At 28.5% G+C, this 21966-nt stretch overlaps 1 protein-coding gene across 1 annotated transcript in view; it reads right to left on the bottom strand.

Annotated features, from left to right (window-relative positions):
- Window positions 1–828: 828 nt before the first annotated feature.
- LOC100198807 (calmodulin-A) overlaps window positions 829–21966 on the bottom strand; it is a 29929-nt gene continuing 8791 nt past the window's right edge. The window contains exons 3-4 of the mRNA XM_065800211.1: window positions 2414–2573; window positions 829–1116 (exon numbers count right to left, since the gene is read on the bottom strand). Coding sequence (XP_065656283.1) covers window positions 1088–1116; window positions 2414–2573 — 189 coding nt within the window. The 3' untranslated portion in view covers window positions 829–1087. The remainder of the gene's footprint in view (window positions 1117–2413; window positions 2574–21966) is intronic.

Here is a 21966-nt window from a genome sequence, read left to right as displayed (position 1 = left end):
TCATAAATGAAGCAAAAAGGTACATTGAGGGGGGTCTAAATCCATTTAAGCATTTTGAAAGCCCGTTACTAAGAAAAAGGTCTTAGCCCATTTACCCATTTAAGTATCTTAAAAAAAACTTTTTATTGTAAGATACTTAAATTAAGTAACTTTTTTGTAAAAGTAGAAAAAAGCATTCATAAAATCAGAAAAAAATTCTAAGGGTCACGGGTGGGGCAAAGGATAAAATTGATGGGGTCTTAAGCTATTTAAGCATTTTATATGCCTGTTATAAAAAAAAGTTAAATTAAATTTCAAATAATTTAGATAAAATTTAAAAGAATGAAAATATTTTTAAAATTTTACAATTTTAATGCTTATATAGGACATAATCCAATAAAAATCAAATAGTTCTTCTTTCTGCTTTAGAGCAGTATGTAGAAATTAATACTAAATTAAACTTTTCTTCTATTAAAACTAAATACAATATTGCTCTCGATGTTGAGTATTTTTTTCGACACATTTAAATCTACTTTTATGCAAATTTAAATTTTGAAATAAGTCTCACACTGTTCAGCTAACTGTATGGGGTAGATAAGATAGAGTCTTATTACATCTTTACATTTTATTTTTTTTTAACTTAGACTTAAAAATAGTAAAAGGTTCTTGTTTTTTTCAAACTCTTTAAGTTAGCATTTGCTATGATAAAAAACTTATTCCTATCTACCCAAGATTCCTATTTTCCAAATTTTCTAAACAGTTTACAGTCAGTTTACTTAACAGTGTAATGAGTGCTATTGTATAGTATTTTATAAGAAAGCTAAGAATTAATTTAAAAACTAAGCCAAATTAAATTTTAAATATCTTAACAGCATTACAAATACAAAAAGTTTAAAGAACTCATGATTTTGTTTATTTTTGTCATAACGTTGTATATGTTACGTGGAAATATTTAATTATAATACTTTATAACAAGATCAGGTCATTTTGAGTGACCAGTGTTTTCATCAATGTTTATTTTACCGTTCATGAGAATTCTATAACAACAAAGACTTTTTTGTGCTATTTGAGAAGATTTGAAGCGTGTTACAATTTTCTTTTCAATATTCTATGACTCTCCCAACTTTTTAGCAAATTCTAAAATAAATAATGCTTTGCAATAAACTATTTATTTATATACAAGGCCGTCGCAATGGGTGTGTGTGAATGGGAGAGGGGTGTATGTGACACCTCCCTCATTAATGCTTTTTTTGTTCATTTAGTCGGCAAATTTGACCCTTTTAGACGTCAGCCAGCAAATGTGGAACCTTAAGACAAGTCAGTCGGTAAATTTGCACAGTCAGTCGAAAAATCTCAGGTATTTAGTCCCCCCCCCCCCCCACACACACACATAGACACAAGGCACCTACTCGCGCCGGCCCTGTTTGTATATAACTTTATTAAGTGCAAACTGACATAAATGCAAGAAAGTGCAAACACTGGTATAAGTTCAAACTTAAATAAATGCATTAATTCATTGGTTATATAATAATAGTGATGCAGAATAGTGGCGAGATATTATTTTTTACATTTCGAATTCCTATTTTTCAGAATAATTTTAATTATCTTTTTTTTTGATTTAATTAAAGAAATTACTTTGACAAAATAAAAAATTGAATATTTTTTTACGAATAAATATGTTTTGTTTCTTAAATTGTAGAACTTTTAGAAATAAATAAATTTTCGAAACTCTAAAATTTAAAAATTTTAGACTAAAACAAATTTTCTTATTGAAAATATGTTATGCAAAAGTATCATAATTTTTCAAAAAAGTTTTTTTATTGCCATTACGATTTTGCAAATTAAACTTTTATTTTTATGCATCCTTTAGGGATTTAGGTTGGAAGGCATTAGTGATGAAAGTTTGTGAATATAAATACTTCTGCATTTTAACCGATTTGACAAATTTGTAAAGTAATTTGTAAGACTAATGACTGTTTAATTTAGAAATAGTCTATTCAACTTACACGCTCAGGTAATGTGCATCCACTGACTAACGTGTACTTGATTCGCGGGATCTGGGGAGTGTGGTATATTTTAGTTAATTTCAATCAAAAGACGGCAAAAATAAATTATCGTTTTAATCACCCGTAAATCAAGTAGCCTGCCCACTTTATTACATATAATCAACAAACCCCGTTCACTTTAATGCAGATAAAAAAAATTAGTCTAAAAATATTTATAAGGTATAAATTTCGAAAAACTTAAAAATTGTAAAGAAATTGAGACATAACAAATAAAACAAATTTATGGAAACGAGGCTAATTTAATAAGATTTTTAAACATTTAAGGAAAGGTTTAAAAAGTTTAAGCTCTCTAAACAGAAAGATAAATTTAATTTACATCACTATTCTGCCTCATTGACTTAAAAGGTATTATTAAATAAAATGTCAACCTCGATAATTAATAACGCCATTTTTTTTAACATCTGCTTCTCTGAGCATTTCATTAACTTCCTCGGAATTAATTTTTGGATCACCGAGACTCGTAATGATAGTATAGATGTCGCTTGCACGTATATATCCTGATCGTTTAGGATCTAGCGTTTCAAATGCCTGAATAAAGTGAATGTATAATTACCAGTTTTTATTAAAGAACTAAAATTTTCAAACTTAAAAAAAAAAAAAAGTTTAAAAATTTACGATAATATTTTCGAATATAAGTTTTACTTGATTTTTTTTGAGTTATGAAAGTGCTCCAAGAAGATATCAACTCAAAAATATCGGTTTGACGCAAAACTGCTACATGAAAACAAATATATTGAAAATGTGGAACAAATAAATCTAGATAATTGAAAGTGCGCCGTATTTTTGAAAATTTCACGAAAAAAGACTTTTTAAAGATTTTTAAAGAAAAAGAATACACAGTATATTTTGAGAATGATATTTTTAAGAAATTTATCAATTCAAAATCTTTAAAATATCATTTTAAAAAAATTCTTTAAAAATAACATTTTAAAAAAATATTTAAAATAATATTTTGAAAAAATTCTCAACTTAATTAATAAGTTAAACTTATTACTCATACTATCCTAAATTGATTAAAAGAAGTTTGATAGAAAAAAGGTAATGAAGGTTGGTAAAGAAGGTTACAATCGAACGTAAATTTATTTCATGAATCCTGAAACGTAAAACTGAAATTGACTGCATTTTTGAATTTTGGAAAGGTTTTTATAAAAAAAAAAACATTTAAAAAAAAATGTGAAGAGTTATTCTATTTTAAGTAATCATCTGTTTTGATTTAGCCTTAATTTATAGCTACCTAGACTGATTTAGATAATAATTTACTTATACTCACCTTTAACTTTCTGTTGTTGGTGTCAAGTGGTTTGTAATTTAGGTTTTTAATCGATAACTATTGTTGAAATGTTTGTTCGATTCAAGTGTAATTGGTAATATGTTTAAACGGTTTTTAATTTGAGGTTTGTAAAATATTATAAATTATTGCTTGAATTTGTAAAAAGGAAGTTAATTTGATGACAATACCCAATAATATGATTGGTTCGTTGTTGTGCTTCTTGCGAGAAAACTAGAGTTTTACATTTAAATAAATTTCAGTTTATCTGAAAAAACTGTTTTTATGATTAAGTAAGTTTAAATAAAAATTAGAGTTGATTATGCAATTCATAAAACTGATTCGAGTTTTTTTCATGAACCAATAATAACAAATTTTTTTCACGAACCAATAATAACAAATTTTTTTCATCAACCAATAATAACAAATTTTTTTCATCAACCAATAATAACAAATTTTTTTCATCAACCAATAATAACAATCAGAACTACGTTCGAAAAATAGCAACAAGTATAATCGCGCACAATAAAGACTGCTGTTTTGACATAGTAATATTTTTTGCTCAGTTCACTTAACTTCTTACTCTGTTGACTCACTTAACTTCTTACTCTGTTGACTCATTTAACTTCTAACTCTATTGAGACATATTGATTGCAGGAAAATCGGAGGCATTATTTTTGTTGGCTTAAGAATAAATGTTAGTTAGACGACTTTGTTAGTAAGCACAACTAAAGAAAGAAGACAGACGTAAAATTAGTTTGTACTTTTAAGTTTTATTGTGAGATTAGTTCAATAGAAATGCGTTGGGTTCAAATTAAAATCTGGTTTAGAAAGATTTATAGTAATGTGCGTGTATATATATATATATATATATATATATATATATATATATATATATATATATATATATATATATATATATATATATATATATATATATATATATATATATATATATATATATATATATATATATATATATATATATATATATATATATATATATATAAATGAAATAGAGTAGGAGTTTTTAAAGGCTTTTTAAACATATGTATCGACGGCTTAATCCGCAAACGAGATAACACCAGTAAACTAAACTGTGCAGTAGCAACAAAAATAAGTTATCTTGTTTAGGAGTTACCGATTTGAACAATGATGTCTTAGAAGTAGGAAAACTTATTACCTTAATAAAGTCTATTTTACAAAAAATTGGAGTTATCTTGTTTGTGAATTAAAATACAAAAAATTGAAGTTATCTTGTTTGTGACGAGTTTTTGGAAAAAAATGGGGGGGGGGGGAGGATGTGTCACCTCCTCCCTCCCTCAAATAAAGTGATTTTCAAGTTATAGTCGATTTTTTTACGAATTTATGCAGCTAGTCGGGTATTTGACACAATTCAGTCGGGTAAATTTTAGTTTTGAGGACCTTCTTTTTTTTTGGGAGCCAATCGGTACTTTTTAAGGTTTCATCCCCCCTCATTATATTCGTAGAATCTCTGTATATATACATAAACCATTTTTTCAATACCTTAAATTTTATTAACTTTATTTATTAATAAAATTTTAAAAAATTTGGAACGGAAAAAATGGAATGGTAAGGTAATTTTAAAATTGTTTTGACTTCATATTTTCATTTTTATTATTGCAATTTTGTATATTCATAATAATGATTCTTTATCTAAAATCAAATTTAATTTCAAATTATTTTAATATATAATTATAGTTCCTAAAATTTTATTGTTTTCATAGATACTTAACAGTTGTTTTTGATTTTCGCCATTGTTATTATAAGGTATGGATGTACAGGAAACTTGTGTTTAGGGGATGTTTTCTTAGCAGGACTGATCAATCGTATACACAAGACCGCTAGAATTAGGCTCAGACCTCTGAAATTTAAATTTTCTGGTTTTGAATAAAATAACTTGTAATTTGATTATTTGTTAGAATAAAACTTATGATAACATCTCTTGTTATAAAATATTTTGAAACTTAAAAAGATCATATTATTTATTTTTTAACTTTACATTACAAAAAAAGCATTATTTTTAAAGAGACTAATACCGAGGCTATTGAGTGCTGAACAGTTTTTTTTGACTTTCACCATTGTTGCAGTGAGGTACGTATCTTCATTTGTTAAATTTGTAAGAACAAAAATTTAAAATACATTTACTAATATAAAGTATTGGAAAACTTAAACAAAAAAATAAAAGATAAAAGTATCATATCGCTTATTCTTACATGATGAAAAAAATTACTACATTTATTTCATCATGTAAAATTTATTCATTTTGAGGCTACAATTTACAGTATTATATTAGCAACTTGTTTTTTTTTTAATTTATGTTTTGGTTTTAGTTTATGTTATCTAGTATGTTTTTATTATATTAGTACTAAAGAAAATTAATATGATATCAAATTTTTCAAGGTATTATGGGCCCCCCAAAAAAGAGTAACGTTGTGTTTAAAGAATCTCTAAAAAACTATATAGGGAAAAGTCGGGTATCACCGGACACTTAAGAAATCAAAGTGTCAAAAGACTTTTATTTAAGTATAAACATCTATTGAATCAGAAACAAAAAAAATAATTATTGTGTACTATAATAATATACAAAACATAAAAGTAAAATGTTCGAAAAAAGGCAAGTTTCAAAATCGGAAGGTAGCCCCGGACGCATAGTTTAACCATGATTTTACCTCTTTTTTACCCGTGTGACACAAATATAATATATAATTAATTAGCATCGGACTGTTCTAACATATTTTAAAAAAATCACCTTTAAAAATTGCTTGTGACACAAAAGGAATGGAAATGAATGTTTATATTTCTAAATGATGAAATTTCATCATTTAGAAATATAAACATTAGCTTTTTACTAATGAAAATAAACATTTTAAAAACATTGTAGCCAAATCTTAAATCTTTTTATTGGAATTTAATGATTTACTATTATGGGCTTGTGTATTATATTTAAATGCATTAATATTTATATAAAAAGTTGCTCATTTTTAATATGTAAATGAATTGAGTTGTCCGGAACCACCCTCCTAAAATGTGTTCGATACCACCTCATACCTCATTTACAAATACTAGTTTTAAAACCAGTGAATTAAAGTATTAAACGATTTTTTTTCAATAAACATTGTAAATGAAAAATCTTTAATTCAAAAAAAATTATTAGTTTAAATAAAAACAAGGTATATTTATATATGAATTAAATATGATGATATTTCGCTCTTCTGATGTTGGGAAACAATATCTTGCGTTCCCAGCCAATCGTTACGGCATACTATGATAAATATTTTGCATATGCCATATTTTCATTCATATCATATTTTTATAGTATTTTTAATTACATAGCTTCTTTAGTTTAAGATGTACATCAAGTGTCCAGAGATACCCGCAGTCCCGGGCCAGCCGACTTCCCCCTACCTCCAAACTTCACATTGTAAGGCAAAATTAAAAATTTCTGTAAAAAGTAAAAATTGTAAAAAATGTTAAAACAATTGTTGTGAATGCCTCAAACAACTTTGTATAGGATTTTAAACAATTTTTTAGATTTTTGTAATGAGACTTTCGTATGCAAAACAACCATCTTGCCAGTGACACAGTCATTAAATATTAACTTTAGCAGTTCAGCAAACCTTGTTTCATATTCATCAGTAATCATTTCATCATTTCATATTTATTTGTAAAACACGCTATTAAATTATTACAGATAAATTAAAAATGTTAAAAACGTATTACATATTATCATATTATATTTACTATTGCAGTAGACTTACTCACAATTTGCAAAATGCAAAAAAAAAAAAGGAAGGAAAAGTAAAGAAAAAAAAAAGTTGATTAAAATAAATATTGAACATATTATTGATAATAAAAAAAAAGGTTACAGCATGTTTCGAAAACAAGGTCTCTGAAATAAACGAAAGAGTAACTTTTACAAATATGCTAATTCATAAATTGTTATAGTCTAATGTCTCAACAGGTAATATTTGAGTTATGTTAAAGAAAATTGATCAATATTCAGGTGTTTATAATGATTAACGCTCCACATAGTAGCGCCGTTGAGCAAAGGGCTCGTGAGCTCTTTCTCTTAAATTTGAGAGTATTACTCTTAGATTTCAAGCTACAACACAAGAAGATGTTCATATCAACAGCGTTTACCTTACGCCTAAAGATGAATATCTTATTATTGTCCTAAACAGTTGCTAGGTTTGGTAGCTGACGATTATGAAAACCATATTTGTAAAGTAGTGGATTATCTAGCTTTCATTTATTCAGATTTTTACTTACGCAATTATAATAAATATTGTTGCTTGATTATTGCAAATATTTCAAATAAAATACTAGAAAGAGTTGCAGTTAATTATCTCACTGTAAGCAAAGTTTGTGCAACTTTGGGTAAAACATTGAATGAGTTTAAATTGTCGTTTTTTCCCTCTTGAAACAATTGATACAGATGTCGTTCCTAAATGAAGTCTCAAAAGACTTCATTGTGGAACGACTTCATTGCAGAGACTCAAGAGAAGTAGTAAATGGGTTTTGAGAATAGTGTATCAGTATTAGGGGAATTATTATAATACAGCCAATATTGTCTTGGCTATGAATAAAGTGAAGTTTAAAGGTGACAAATGTATTCCGCAAGAACTTGTAACTTTTTTAGACTACAAAATACTGCTAAGATGTATCATTTTAAGGCATCGAGAAAACAATCTTCATACACTCAAAAAATTATAACTTTCTAGCAAACAAAAGCAAGCGACTCGGTTTGATTTTCATGCAAACAGATTAATTAGCGTATATGCATACCCTAAGCCTTTACTGAAAGAAACTAATGCTTTAAATATATACGAACTAAATATTTATTAAAATTTATTATTTATATTTAAAACTTCACAACATGTTAATAATCATAATTTCACAAACATTTAATAATCATAATTTCAGACACATTTTAATAAAACATCATGTGACTAGTGGATATGGGACTCTATGGCTGTTAGACTTCACATTTGTGTGTACTTTTTCTGCAAAAGGAGTGCATTTTTTGTCCGAGTTTGTATAAAATATGGGGCAGAAAACAAATAGTTAGAGGCATTTTTTCTAATTCTTCTGACTTTAAAACACATAAAAACCTCTTTATATTTTAGTTGTTAAACCCACAGGTTTGCTTTGTTTTATTTGGTTTAAAATAATTGACCAAATATTGGATATAATAAAAACTCATATTGTAAAAAACAACTTTAGAATTTTAAATTCAAAATTAATTGGTACTTTCTAAAATAGTTTCAAAATTAATGTTAGAATCAAGTTTTTTATATAAATCAAATATGTATAACCTTGTTGTGGTTTTTTTCTTGTACTGAAGTATCTCCTAAAATCTTTTATTGCTTTGACCAAGTTTTTCCTACTAAGTAAAAATGTGAAAACAAATGCTTCTTATTTTCCGGGAAAAGCCACAACATCAAAGTAATTACATTTAAGCAGTCAACAGCCTAATCGACTAAAAAGATTTTTTACCATCACAAGCTTGTACTAAAGATATTTTTTAATATCAGTTTTTTAACCACTGAAATTCCATATAAAAGAAAAACTCATTAAGATTGTTGGCAATCTGTACACTTCTTTTATTTTTCAAAATGTGACAGGCATATTTCTGATTTCATTAAGGAAAGAGTACTAGGTAATTTTTCTGGAAATGCCATTGATTCTAAGGATGATAGAGTTCCATTGGGCATATGCAATTACTGCAAAGCAATGATACAAAGGCATGGCAAAGGCGATAGAAACTTGCCTCTTCCCAAGCTACATGACTTTAACAAAGTTGTTATTTGACCACAGACCATCGGATTTGAATCTTGTAATTGTTTAATTTGCCAGGTTAACCAACTAAAAGGACATTCTACAAAGTTCACTTTTTCAACCGATCAAGATTTAAAAGAACCCATCAAGTAGCTTTGATAAACTATGCTCAAACTGTCTCAGTGTAGTCAAAAGCGGAATAACACATGACTGTTCACGAGCCACCAAGTTTGAAAACTTAACGAAAATGATAGCAACTGATTCCAGAACTGCTGAAAAATTTGCGTTCTCTGTAACAACTCAAAAGGTATACTCTCCACAGGGCACAATTAGGTAGAGCAGAGAAAGTGGTAAAGCTTTAAATACTACTCCAGGTCCCGCCTGAGCTCAGTGCATATTTAGAACTTCTCTAACTACTTTGGACATGGCTCAAGTTTAAATCAATACTGGTCTTTCAAATAAAAAGATGCAAGAACTGGCTGTAACCTTAAACAAGATTACAAATTCAAAAATTGTTGAAACAAAATTTAGGGAAAATTTATACAATGGCTGGTTGAAAGGTTGAAATTTCATTTAAAGTTTCCAAAATCTCACTTACAAGGCCATCAACAAAAACTGATTATTTGTAAAAGGTTGTTCATTGCAAGAGTTTAGGGGATTTTTATAACTCAATTCTCAGAGTTAGAGCAACTCTTCACCGCCTCTCATCAAACTAGGTATTGATGGTGGAGGATCTTTCCTCAAGTTCAGCTTGAGTGTTATCTCTAATGGTGGATGTCAAAATGTCAAAACAAGCCCATCCTCAAATGACAAAAGCTTACTGCTGTAGTACATGGGAAAGAAACAAGTGCCAAGCGTCAGCTACTTGTTGCTGTTGCTGAAAATGTTTCAGAAACTTATGAAAATGTCAAAAAAAATTTACGTTTATTTAGGAAAAATGATATGCCTTTCTTTATTGAATGTGACATGAAGTCAGCCAATATCATCTGTGGCATTCAGTCTCACTCAAGCAAACACCCTTGCTGTTGGTATGATGTTAAATCTAGTGACTTCAAAGAACAGGGAACTCCAAGAAACTTCAGATCCATTAGGATGCAATACAAAGCATTCATTGAGAAGGAGAACGGAAAAATGTGTGCAAAGGATTTTCATAATGTTGTTCATAACCCATTGTTTGACCAAGAAGATGTCAAACAAGTTATTGAGTTTATTCCCCCAATGGAACTTCATCTTCTCTTTGGAATTGTAAATCATTTTTACAAATCAATGCTAAAGATATGGCCTAAAGACAAAGATTGGCCATTACTTCTTAAATTGAAACTACAATCTTATCATGGCGGAGAGTTTGTTGGGAATGATTGTCATAAGCTTTTGAAGAATAAGAATGTTTTGCAAAGAATTGTTGAAAGAGAAAAGACCATATGCTTGGTTTTGTGAAAACATTCCAACATTTTAACAGTGTTGCTAGCTCCTGTTTTGGAAGGACATTAAATACTGCAATTGTTCAACATATCAAAGACTTTAAGAACTCATATCTTCAACTCCCAGTTTCAGTCACCCCATAAGCCCATGCAATGTTCTTCCATGTTCCTAAACTTATTGCTTTAAAAGGTTCAGCGTTGGACATTTTTAGTGAGCAATCAACATAAGTCTTGCATTCAATCTTCAGTGCTCAATGGGCTAGGTACAAAAAAAATCCTAATCGAATTTCATTCTAGAAATACTTGATATAACATTTGTTGATAAGAAATATTCTTGTCTGAAATTTTTGATTATATTATAAACTATATTAATTTATTTCTAGTTTCATATATATCATAAGTTTACAAAAAATTAATCAGAAGTATATATCTTATTGTGCAAGTACTAAATAAAAAAATCTCAACAGCAACATGAAGAAAAAGTAATAAACATCATAACACCACCATAAATAATTTTTTTTTTTAAAGGAAATCATTTCATGTCTGTATGAATGTGTTTTTTCAATGGGAGATTTAGGTTAAATGGGATTTTCTTTTGTTTGATGTCTTGATAAAACCCATTTCAGTAAAGATATATTTCTAACTTAAATTTAAAAAAGTTGTTATTATTGTATGTATATCCAATATTTGGTCAATCGTTTTAAACAAAAACAACAAAGCAAACCTGTGGGTTTAACAACTAAAATATAAAGAGGCATTTATGTCTTTTAAATTCAGAAGAATTAAAAAAAATGCCTCTAACTATGTGTTTTCTGCCCCATATTTTATACAAACTCGGACAAAAAAAGCACTCTTTTTGCAGAAAAAGTACACACAAATGTGAAATCTAACAGCCATAGAATCCCATATCCACTAGTCACATGATGTTGTTACTAAATTAGTTATTTTATGTAACTTTGAATCTTTAAAAAGCATAAAAACCACAAAAAGCTGCTATATTTTGGCCGTTTTTTCAAAGGCAAGAATTTTACTTTAAGAGCTATATCTTTCCACAGATGAAAGATATCTTGCTTCTATTTTTTCGCCTGAAAAATACATGTCAAAGCTTCATTCTATTAAATTTTGAAACTTCCATTGTCGATAATAAGGTTAGAATAAAAACGTAAAGCATCCGTTGTCTCTTTTTAAAGAGGCTTTTAGTGCCATACCCTATACTTTAGGTCCCTGTACACAAACCACAAGTGTTAAAGAGCTGGTTTTTTGTCAGGTTATACCCAACACATACAGTATTGGACAAAACATTTGCAACCAACATCGAACAATGCTAAAAAGTGTTCCTAATTTTACATGTCTTAAAAACGAAACGAACTATACTACCACAGCAAACAGTTCAGGAATCTGGAGTCATAGCATGCCATGACATGAGCAATCAGCTGACAGGTGACAGCACACAGGCAAAATTTCGTTGACAAGTGCCATTTTGCAGCGGACAAAACAAGTGCAACTTTTTTGGTTTGTTTCATTTTCTTAAGTCTGGTCCGTGTCAACATAACGGAAGTTTTTTAATAACTAAAGGAAGTATCCAGAAGTTTCCAGAAGCATGCAGAAGCTTCCAGAAGTTTCCAGAAGAAGCATCTGGAAGCATCCACTAGCATCCAGAAATATCCAGACACATTCAGAAGCATCCAGACGCATCCAGAAGCTTCCAGAAGCATCGAAAAGAAGCATCTAGAATCTTCCAGAACAGGTTCACACAGGTTCATTTTGCTATATAAGAGACATGTAAATCGACATGTAATTCAGTCAGTATATGGAAGTCAATCAGTCAGTATTATCAAAACAGTTTATCGAAGTGAGCTTTATCAAAGTGTTTTATCGAAGAACATCAATACAAGAAGTGAAATACAACAAGTGTTTCATTACATCAATACAGTCCACATCCAACCAAGACGTTGTGTTCCACAGAGCATTATTGTATCACAAGGTAAATGTAACACGGTAAGCCTTGAGAAGCGTGATTATTTATTTTTATTATTTTTATGACTTCAAGTGCAAAAATGGCTCCCGACAGTCTTGGATTGGAACTAAAAAAGAAAATTATTGGCGATTACTTAAGTGGAATGTCACAAAAAAGTATTTGTGATAAATATCGCGTGAAAAAATGGACCGTATCAAGACTATGTTCCAAATATCGTTCTACGGGTAAGGTGGCAGCAGATAACAAAGATGGAAGACCGCGTTCCACCACTTCTAGAGTAGATTCTATAATCGTCAGATCCGTCAAGAAGGATCCCTGGATATCATCAGTCGAGATATAAAAGCAATTCGAGCTGCCTGTATCGGACCGAACAATCAGACGACGTGCTGTTGAAGCCGGATTGTTTTCTCGACGCCCTGCAAAGAAACCGCTGTTTTCACTAAAAAACCAGAAGAAAAGACTCCTGTTTGCTACATCTCATATTGATTGGAATGTGCAGAAATGGCGAACTGTCCTGTTCAGTAATGAATCGAAGTTCAACATCATTGGAAACGATTGCATTTGCCGTGTACGTCAACCGGCCAAAAAACGCCTCGATTTACGTTACTGCCATAAGACCCTGAAGCATGGTGGAGGCAATGTAATGGTCTGGGGGTGTTTTTCTGCTAACGATCTAGGTCCAATACATCGAAACGATGGAATAATGGACCGTTTTATGTATAAAAATATCCTGAAAGATGTTATGTTACCTCATGCTGAATTGAATATGCCAATAAAATGGGTTTTTCAGCAAGACACCGGTCCGAAACACACTGCAAAAGTAGTCAAGCAGTGGTTTCAAGACAACCATCTATCGGTGATGGATCGGCCGCCTCAATCTCCCGATCTTAACCCTATCGAGAACCTGTGGCAGATCGTCAACTGCAGAATTAATCGTGAAGGTGTTCGTAATAAGGATCAACTGTTTGAACAAATCCAAAAGGCCTGTGCAGCGATTCCACAAAGTTTCATTGATCACCTGATCGAATCTATGCCTCGAAGATGCAAGGCTGTGATCGACAACAAAGGATTCGCCACGAAATATTGATAGCGAAATACAGCTTGGTCAACATTTTGTCGAGTTGCACTTGTTTTGTCCAGAAAGAAATCAACTTTTTTTAATACTTTTGATTAATTTATTAATTTTCGTGTACAACTAATGAACTTTGTGATGAATAAAACTTGAAGAACTTTGTCTCTAAACAGTTACATAGTTATTTCTCTAAATTGAAAAAATGCAGCACTTTTATATAAAGAAACTAAATTAGCATTATTTGGTTGCACTCGTTTTGTCCGATACTGTATATGTAAAGAGTTTTTGATATTTTTTAAAAACTCCATAACCCAAAAGTGAAAAAAAACAAAGTAGATTTACAACGGAGCTCCAAGTGCGATCATTAGCGCAATGTGCTATAAAACTTTAAATGTGTTTTTCTCTTTTGGCTATAGAGTGGTGATACATATAACATTAACTTGGCTTTATTTATATTACCAAAGATTTTTAGTTTAAAATAACTTATCTCTTTTTGTTGGCTGGTGGGGATCAACCAAAAAAAATAAATTTTGGATTGTTTTTTATATTGACGACATTGCAGTAGACTTTTATCCAACCAAAACATTTTATTTTTATAGATAATTTTGTTTGGTTATTTCAGAAAAAAATCTCATAAATCTAAATATTAATAAGCTAATGAATAGTGCGCATAGTTACGCCTAATGTTCGTGTTGTTAATGACGGTTCTGTATTCTGTAAAATACACCATTTCTTAGTTTTTAAGTAGTTTCTAGACTTTTGAATGCGCGGTTATATATTCCATGCGGTCTTTCGAGTAAGGTCAGCAAGCAAATTAGAGCTGATATATTATTATTTTCGAAAAGAATTGATGTTGTTCATTGTTTAAAATAGAAAATTTAAATAATCGTTTGTTCGTTGTTGGTTGTTTTTATTTTTCTAATTTTTATAGCCTGTTTTCATTTTTTAGAAGAAGTTAGAAATAAAATGTCTGGTAAAATAGTTTTTTTAGTACTATCTAAACATGAATACTGTAATTTATCTAATCTTCTAAATATGAATACTGTAATTTAATAGTGTTAGTGTCGTTTCACTTTCTTTTTTAATAAAGAACTTTCTAGACTTTTCTAAAAGCGTTTCTTTACTCCACGCGGTCTTTCAAGCAAGGTCTTCCAGCCGATTAGAGCTGATAAATTTTTAGTTTCAAGAGGAACTAATGTTGTTCATTGTTTAAAAACTAAAATTTGTTTGTTGTTCGTTGTTTTTATTTTTCTGCTTTTTTTTTAGAAGAAGTTAAAACTAAAATGACTAGTAAAAAAGTTTTTTTTTTAGTACAATGTTTCTTTTTTAGTAAAGTGTTTTAGTTTTGTCTTCAGTCTTTTTAGATCAATTTAAGCAAGTATTTTTCATTTTTTAGAGCAGTTAAAAGGAGCTGAAGGCCTTTTTAGTAAGTATATTGCGTATAGTAGTTTACTTATAGTTTATATTAGTAACATAGTTACATTAGTTTATTTATAGTTTATATAGTATATAGTAGTTTATTTATAGTTTATATTAGTTCAAGTTTATTTATCGTTTATATTAGTAAGTTTATTTATAGATTATAGATTAGGATTAATGAGAATACAAATTTTTTTTTAGACAGGCTAGCTGACAGCGACTTAAGTAAGTTTTATCATTTAGATTTTATTTGAGTACAAATGTAGCATTAGCAATTTTACTGTATATAATTTTATCTCAATTTTTATTTTTAGACAGACAGGTAGAACTCAGTAAGGACTTAGATTTTGTAGATTTAAAAACTTATTTTGAATATTCTTTTAAAGCATTGAATATATTTTAAATATTTTAATAAATTTTGTCATTTAGGTGTGGTAGCATCATCAGTTGGTGCAAATAGTAATGTCTTTTATTTTATTTTACAGCAAATAGTAATGTCTTTTAATTTATTTTAAAAAGAATCAATAAATATTGTTTATTTAAACATAATCATCTGGATAAAATAGATAAGATAGATAAAATAGCTTTTTTATTTAATATTTTTTTATTTAGTTATAACTTTAGTTGCACCAGCCACAACAGGTAACTTCGTACATTTATTTTAATATACTTGAATTACATTTGTTACTTAACTTTTCAAGCAATAAATATTGTTTATTTCAAAATTATCGTCAAGATTATATAAATAAACTTTTTATTTGATAATTTATTTTAGTTGCTTCTGGATCTACGCTAAATAATGGTAACTCATTAATTCATATTTTATTATAGATAAATGTAGATAAAAAAATGTAAGTTGGAAATTTTTGTAGATTTAAAAGCAGTAAGCTTTTTTCTAAAGGTTCTTTCTATTTTTGGATTAAATCCACTATCACTACATTTGTTCTATGTTTATATAATGTACTTTAATAATTTTTGTCATTTAAAAAAATATATCTATGTTAAATTACACCAGGTTGTAGAAAATAGCTATAGTTTAATGATAAGGTTGTAGACTGTTAGAGCAGATTATAGATCTTTGATCTATTTAATCTATTTAATAACCTATTACCAAAAGGAAAATTTACTATCAGTTGTTTGTTTGTTTTTCTGTTTAGTTGACAACAATGAAGAGAGAGGTTGTATGTTTAAAAGGATTTTTATTTTTTTATAAAGTAACTAAAATGTTTTTTAAAATATTGTTGTTGACTTAAAAGTAAAACAGTAGGTTTTTATAATTATATACAATAATAGAGAAGAAATTTAAAATTCTCAGTAAGACAGCTTTTTATTATTTTACATCAAGTTAGTTTAATTAAAACTTATTTTCTTTAGTTGATCAAGAGAGAGCTAATAAAGGTATTAGTTGTATTAGTTTAGTGAATTTATTTTTATAAAGTTAAGTAGATATGTTAACGTCTATACATTTAAGTGGTTTTATTGTTTAGACACAGAATTGAAGACTGAAAAAAGTCAGTGTTTTTGCTATTAGATAATTGTTAATAGGAATTTGTTTATTTGTACTGTAACTGGAATTTTAAAACTTCAAGTACTTAAGCTTTATTTTCTTTTTTCTTTTAGGAGAGTTGAAAAAAAAACTAAGTATAAATTATGTGATTAGTATAGTTAAATAAAGCATTTATATCTGTACACTCAGTAGTCCAAGTCAGTTGTCACATTTTAGAAATTGTCCAGGAGAGAGTGAATAGTAAAATAATTAGTCTTTATTGGCTTTTTATTCTTGATGGTTAAATTTATGTTTTATTTAATTTGTCTTATTTAATTTGTCTTGAGGCACATAAAATATAATTTTGACAAAAATAAAAAGTTAAATAAAAAAAGTGAAAAGTCATTTCTTAACTACAGACGTTTTTCCTTTGAACATTGTTGCAGGAAAACAGTCTTTATACCTATGTAGATACTGAAAAACTAAAAAGGTCTCATACATAACTCATTTTCACAAAAAACTGGATAACCGACCTTTGTCTTCTGAGGTACAGATATTAAAATTTAAAGTTTATTTTAGTTTTTTGGTTTAGTTTATAGTTAATTTTAGTTTAGTTTTTATTAGTTTTATCTTCAGTTATCTTTTTTCTTACTTTAGACAACTTCATGGAAGAAATGAGGGGAATAGGTAAAAAAATTATAGTTATATATTTATTTATATGTAAATATAATTCTATCAATTATTCTGAGGTATATTTTGTCTTTAGTGTCTGGTAGAAGCATAACAGGTAGGGCTGTGTTTTAAATTTTATATATTTTTTACGGAGAAATAAGTGCAATAGGTGAAAGAATTATTTAATATAAATATGACATTTTTAAACTGTTTGCATTTTACTCATGTTTTTATTAAAATTATTATTATTATTAAAATTTATATTATTTATAATATATATTATTATTAAAATTTCTCACAAGTTTAACTCTTTTTAATTTACTTTTTTTTAATTTATTTTTAGCATCCTCTTCAGCCTGTGAAAATGGTAAGGTTATGCTTTATATTTTGATTAAAAAAAATTGTAAATATTTTTAAATTTTATTATATCCTTCTATTTGTAATTTTAGAGTCATTAACATTTGAGGAATACCAAAGATATCGCTCCCAACACCCAGGGCCTCTCTCGGAGAGGTCCTTCAATAAGTGGCAAAGTAATGGCGGTATGGATGAGCCATCCTTCAATTGGAGGGCTCATCATACCGGGGTGTTTGGAGACACCGAAGAAAAAACAGCAACCAAAAGGTTGTAAATGTCTTGATGTCACTGATGCTACATTCTATTTGTTAAAAATAATTAATTGGTAGTTTTATTCTATTGAAAACACTGCTTTTAAAATTTACTATAAGCCAAGACTATTTAGCTATATAAATGCAATTTATTTATATCTATTTGATTTTTTATCTTTAATGTTTTTAGTTTGGCTCTTTGAAGCATTTGTTTTTTTATTAAAATATTTTAAAATATTTTAAATCTATTGTTATGTCTTTTAAATTTAACTAAAGTTTACTAAAAGCCAACGTGAAATAACGTCGTAAAACAACACCAACAAGTTGCATCATGACAGCAGTTTAAGTATGACAACAGACTACCGCAAAGCAGGTAAATTGTATTCCAGTTGTTTTTTTTGTTTTGTTTTATTTTTCTTTTATTTCTACTTATCTGTTACAATTTTTATTTTAGGTTTGTCATACGACGCATTTATGCAATATAAAAGATCAAAGTTTACATATTTTTTACAATTTGTTATACACATGTTTGATTGTAAATCAACTTTTTTTTGTTTGAAACGTATTTGTACTCAATTGCTTAGTTATTTATAATAAATTTATTTAGTTGTGTGCATTTATCGTTTTAAAGACAATTTCCTTTTTTAAAGAAACATGTATCAAGGGGATACCAAAAAATTAATAACTCATAAATAATTTACGTTCACTTCATATTAATCTTATTAATTAAAGTTCATGTTATAAAATATATAACAAGAATTTAGCTTTAATCTTTCGTCAATTTTAGGCATGATGAAGTGTTATTATTTTGTGTCAGTAACTAAAACCGTATTGTGTTGAATTAGTAATGTCTAGGAAAATGGTTCTGCCATACACTGATATGACCTATATGAGTTGCAAATTACTCAAATAACGTTAAATAATTGATAAATTAATTTATTTTAATTTTACAGATGGTTTAATTTTTTAATTTGAAGGCGTTTTTCTTACAGGGTATTAGTTAAGGTTTCGCAACTTTAAGTTGTAGAAAACAGTCACTATAAATTAAGTAACAGACCGACCGTAACCCGTATTACGGATTGCTTTCTGCTAGTACTTTTATGATTGTTCTGAAAGAAAATTTAATCTTAATTTCAAATAGCAAAATAAAAAAAGCTAAATTAATTAGTCTTATTTAATAAGATTCAACAACTACCTAAACGATGTTAAAATCTTAACGCAAATCAAATGTCACGCCTACGCTCAAGAAACGAAACAATGCTAAAACTTAAAACTACAAGCTTGTGTCACTATTTTATACAATACAAGGTGACGGAGTGAACTGTCTTAAATAGGATTATGAAAAACTCTGCAAAATCTAATATCAAATTCTCAATATTCAACACAGTGTCACACAATAACTACTTCATAAGATACATGCCTATAAGCATAAATTTTATGAAGTTGTTGTGTGACACTGTGTTGAATGTTTTAGCAAAGTCGGTAAAATTTATGTAAACCAGGTGTCCACGGTAAATGCTTCCTTTAAAATGTTACGGAATTCAATCACGTTTGTAAGGCAGCCTTTGTGATGTACCATATATGGCATTTGAGGCCAGCTATCATAATGAATCACTGAATAGCTTGCTAACATACAAAAGTGTGTAATAATTGAAGAATAAACGTCAGAGTAAGAATTTGTGACAAATGGCGTCCCTCAAGGATAAGTTCTTACATCACTGCTATTTGTGGTTTTCATCAATGACTTACTAGACTACATTTATAACCATACCAAATTATACACCAATGATGGCAATATCACATGAGTTATCAATGTCAATTAATTTCCTCTGATTAAGAAAAACTACTTAAGTAAATATTGGCAGCTTGGGTAAACAATCAAATAATTAGTTGTCTCAAGAAGTCATTTTGGTGTCGGAGCTCTCCAGCTATGGAAAGAAATTATACCAACTGTGCGTTAAGTACTGCATTCTTTCTCAAAAATTGCTCTACTAAAACGTGTCAAAAAACGCACAATACAGTTAATTAAACATCTTAGTAACAGTCAAAAACTAAAAATACTCGGCTTAAATATAATCGAAGAACGCAGTGACCACATACTGCAATACAAATTTGCTTGTCATTTACAATAGGTTAAACTTTATATTTAACAACTACAGCCTTTCTCATCCAACTCAGCATGCATATCAAGAAAAAATGATCTTTTTAAAACCCCAACTAATTAAGGTTATCCAGAACGTCAGCACATTTTTACAAACCGCGTCGCAAATTGTTGAAATGAACTAGCGCAAGATATAATTGATGCATCAACAGTAAACTTATTTAAAAAGTATGTTTATGATGTTACTTTGGTTGCAGCAATGTCAATCGTCAGCATATTAAAGCCTGTTGTTGCTTTTTTTCATCAATTTTAAACTTTTTATGAATAAATTTTATTGTTTTTCGAAATAAATTTAAGATATTTTGTTTTCAGCAGCAGTCCTACTGAAAGAAAGAAGATCATACTATACAAGATTTCGGACACCAGACGTTCAGCTTAGATTGCCAATATAAAACTAATAGCTATAAATTGAACGATCACAAGAATTACTGCTGCTCTAAAGCCGTTACTCTAGCTTTAACAAAATATTGACCCGGATAATGAGCGGATGACTCGTCTTGACTATAAAACAGAATTTTTGGCAAAACAAATGATGATATCGAAATTCCAATTAACCTGGAAATGCAGTTTTTTTCCATAAGTTCCCCAAACATAAACTTGTAGTAAACATTTTTAACATTACGCTTAGGCATTTCCTTCAACAAAATTAATTTAAAATTAGGATTGTGAAAATTTTTTATATAAGATTCTTCAATTTAAAATAAGGATTGTGAAAATTTTTTATATAAGATTCTCATTTATGGTTGAAAGATCTAGAACTGGTAAAAATTAAAGCTTGTGAAATAAAAGACAACTTTATGCAAGATATATTTTGTATCTTAATAGTTTGAAAGAGTCTTCATTTTTCACTCGTGAAAACACTTTATACTTTCTCAAACAAATATACTCAAAGGGTCTATACCTACTTTCCAATCTGTAAGCAATCTAATTCGAATTTTTTGCGCAGTCTTAACCCCTGTTGCAAGAGGTGAATCGGTGAAAGGGATTAAAACTAACTGAAATTAAATTGTTTTGTATTTTATCTACAGGTTTTTTACATTAATTGGAAGGCTTATTATAATAAAATCCTTTAAACAGTAAAGAAAATAATGCTTGTTTAAATATAAATGGTGTTTTTTTCATATGATGGCATATTAACAACTGTCAATATGTATCAGTATAAATCATCAAAAAATTTTATTTTATATATATTATCCTAAAATTGATGTTTTTTAATTATGAAAACAACATACCGTGGTGTGACCTAACAAAGTCCTATGGTGTAAGAAAGTCCTAATATAACAAATGATAAATTTTTTATATTATAAAATAAATATTTTGAGAAAATATGACTTTTTGTTATTTTAACTAAATATTTTTGAAGAAACTTTCCATAAAAAATTGACTGGATTGGTGGAGAATTCGGCCAATCAGAGTATTTGTTATACTGAGATGTAAATAGTTTATATTAACTGTTTACATCTCAGTTTAACAAATACTCTGATTGGCCGAATTCAATGTTCAACATGGCTAGTGCCATGTTGAACATTGCGTCAAAAATTGTATGGTTAGTTTTTTATTGTAAAAAATTTGTTGTTAAAAAACTATTTTGATTGATTGGCACATGAACGTGGTAAGTTTGGAATTTGCATGTTAAAACGATCGATTGACTCGTAAAAACTAATATTTTTACGAAAAGTGTGATGTGACATTCTTTTTTCTTTTTTTTTATCGTATACAAAAGAAAGTCCTAGCTTTACAAAAATAATTTACTTTTTTGTTTTAGATCCAAAAAGATCGTACAAGCCATATTCACAACAGGATATGGATGAAGCATTGGATAAAATAACAAAGAAGACTATGACAATATATGCAGCATTTAAATTTTATAAAATACACAAGGTTGAGCAAAAAGTCAAATAGGGCGTCCAACAATTTTTGATAAAACCGTAAGGGTTAAAATTAAAAATTGGCTAATTGATATGGCCAATGTTGGTATGCCAGTCACAAAGAAACGTCTTCTTAAGGGTGCATCTATTTTAGCACATAAAATGAA

This window comes from Hydra vulgaris, chromosome 06 (genome assembly GCF_038396675.1).
Source record: "Hydra vulgaris chromosome 06, alternate assembly HydraT2T_AEP".
NCBI lineage: Eukaryota > Metazoa > Cnidaria > Hydrozoa > Anthoathecata > Hydridae > Hydra > Hydra vulgaris.
Note: the sequence above shows the minus strand (reverse complement) of the source record. Positions and strands in the feature narration are given on the sequence as shown.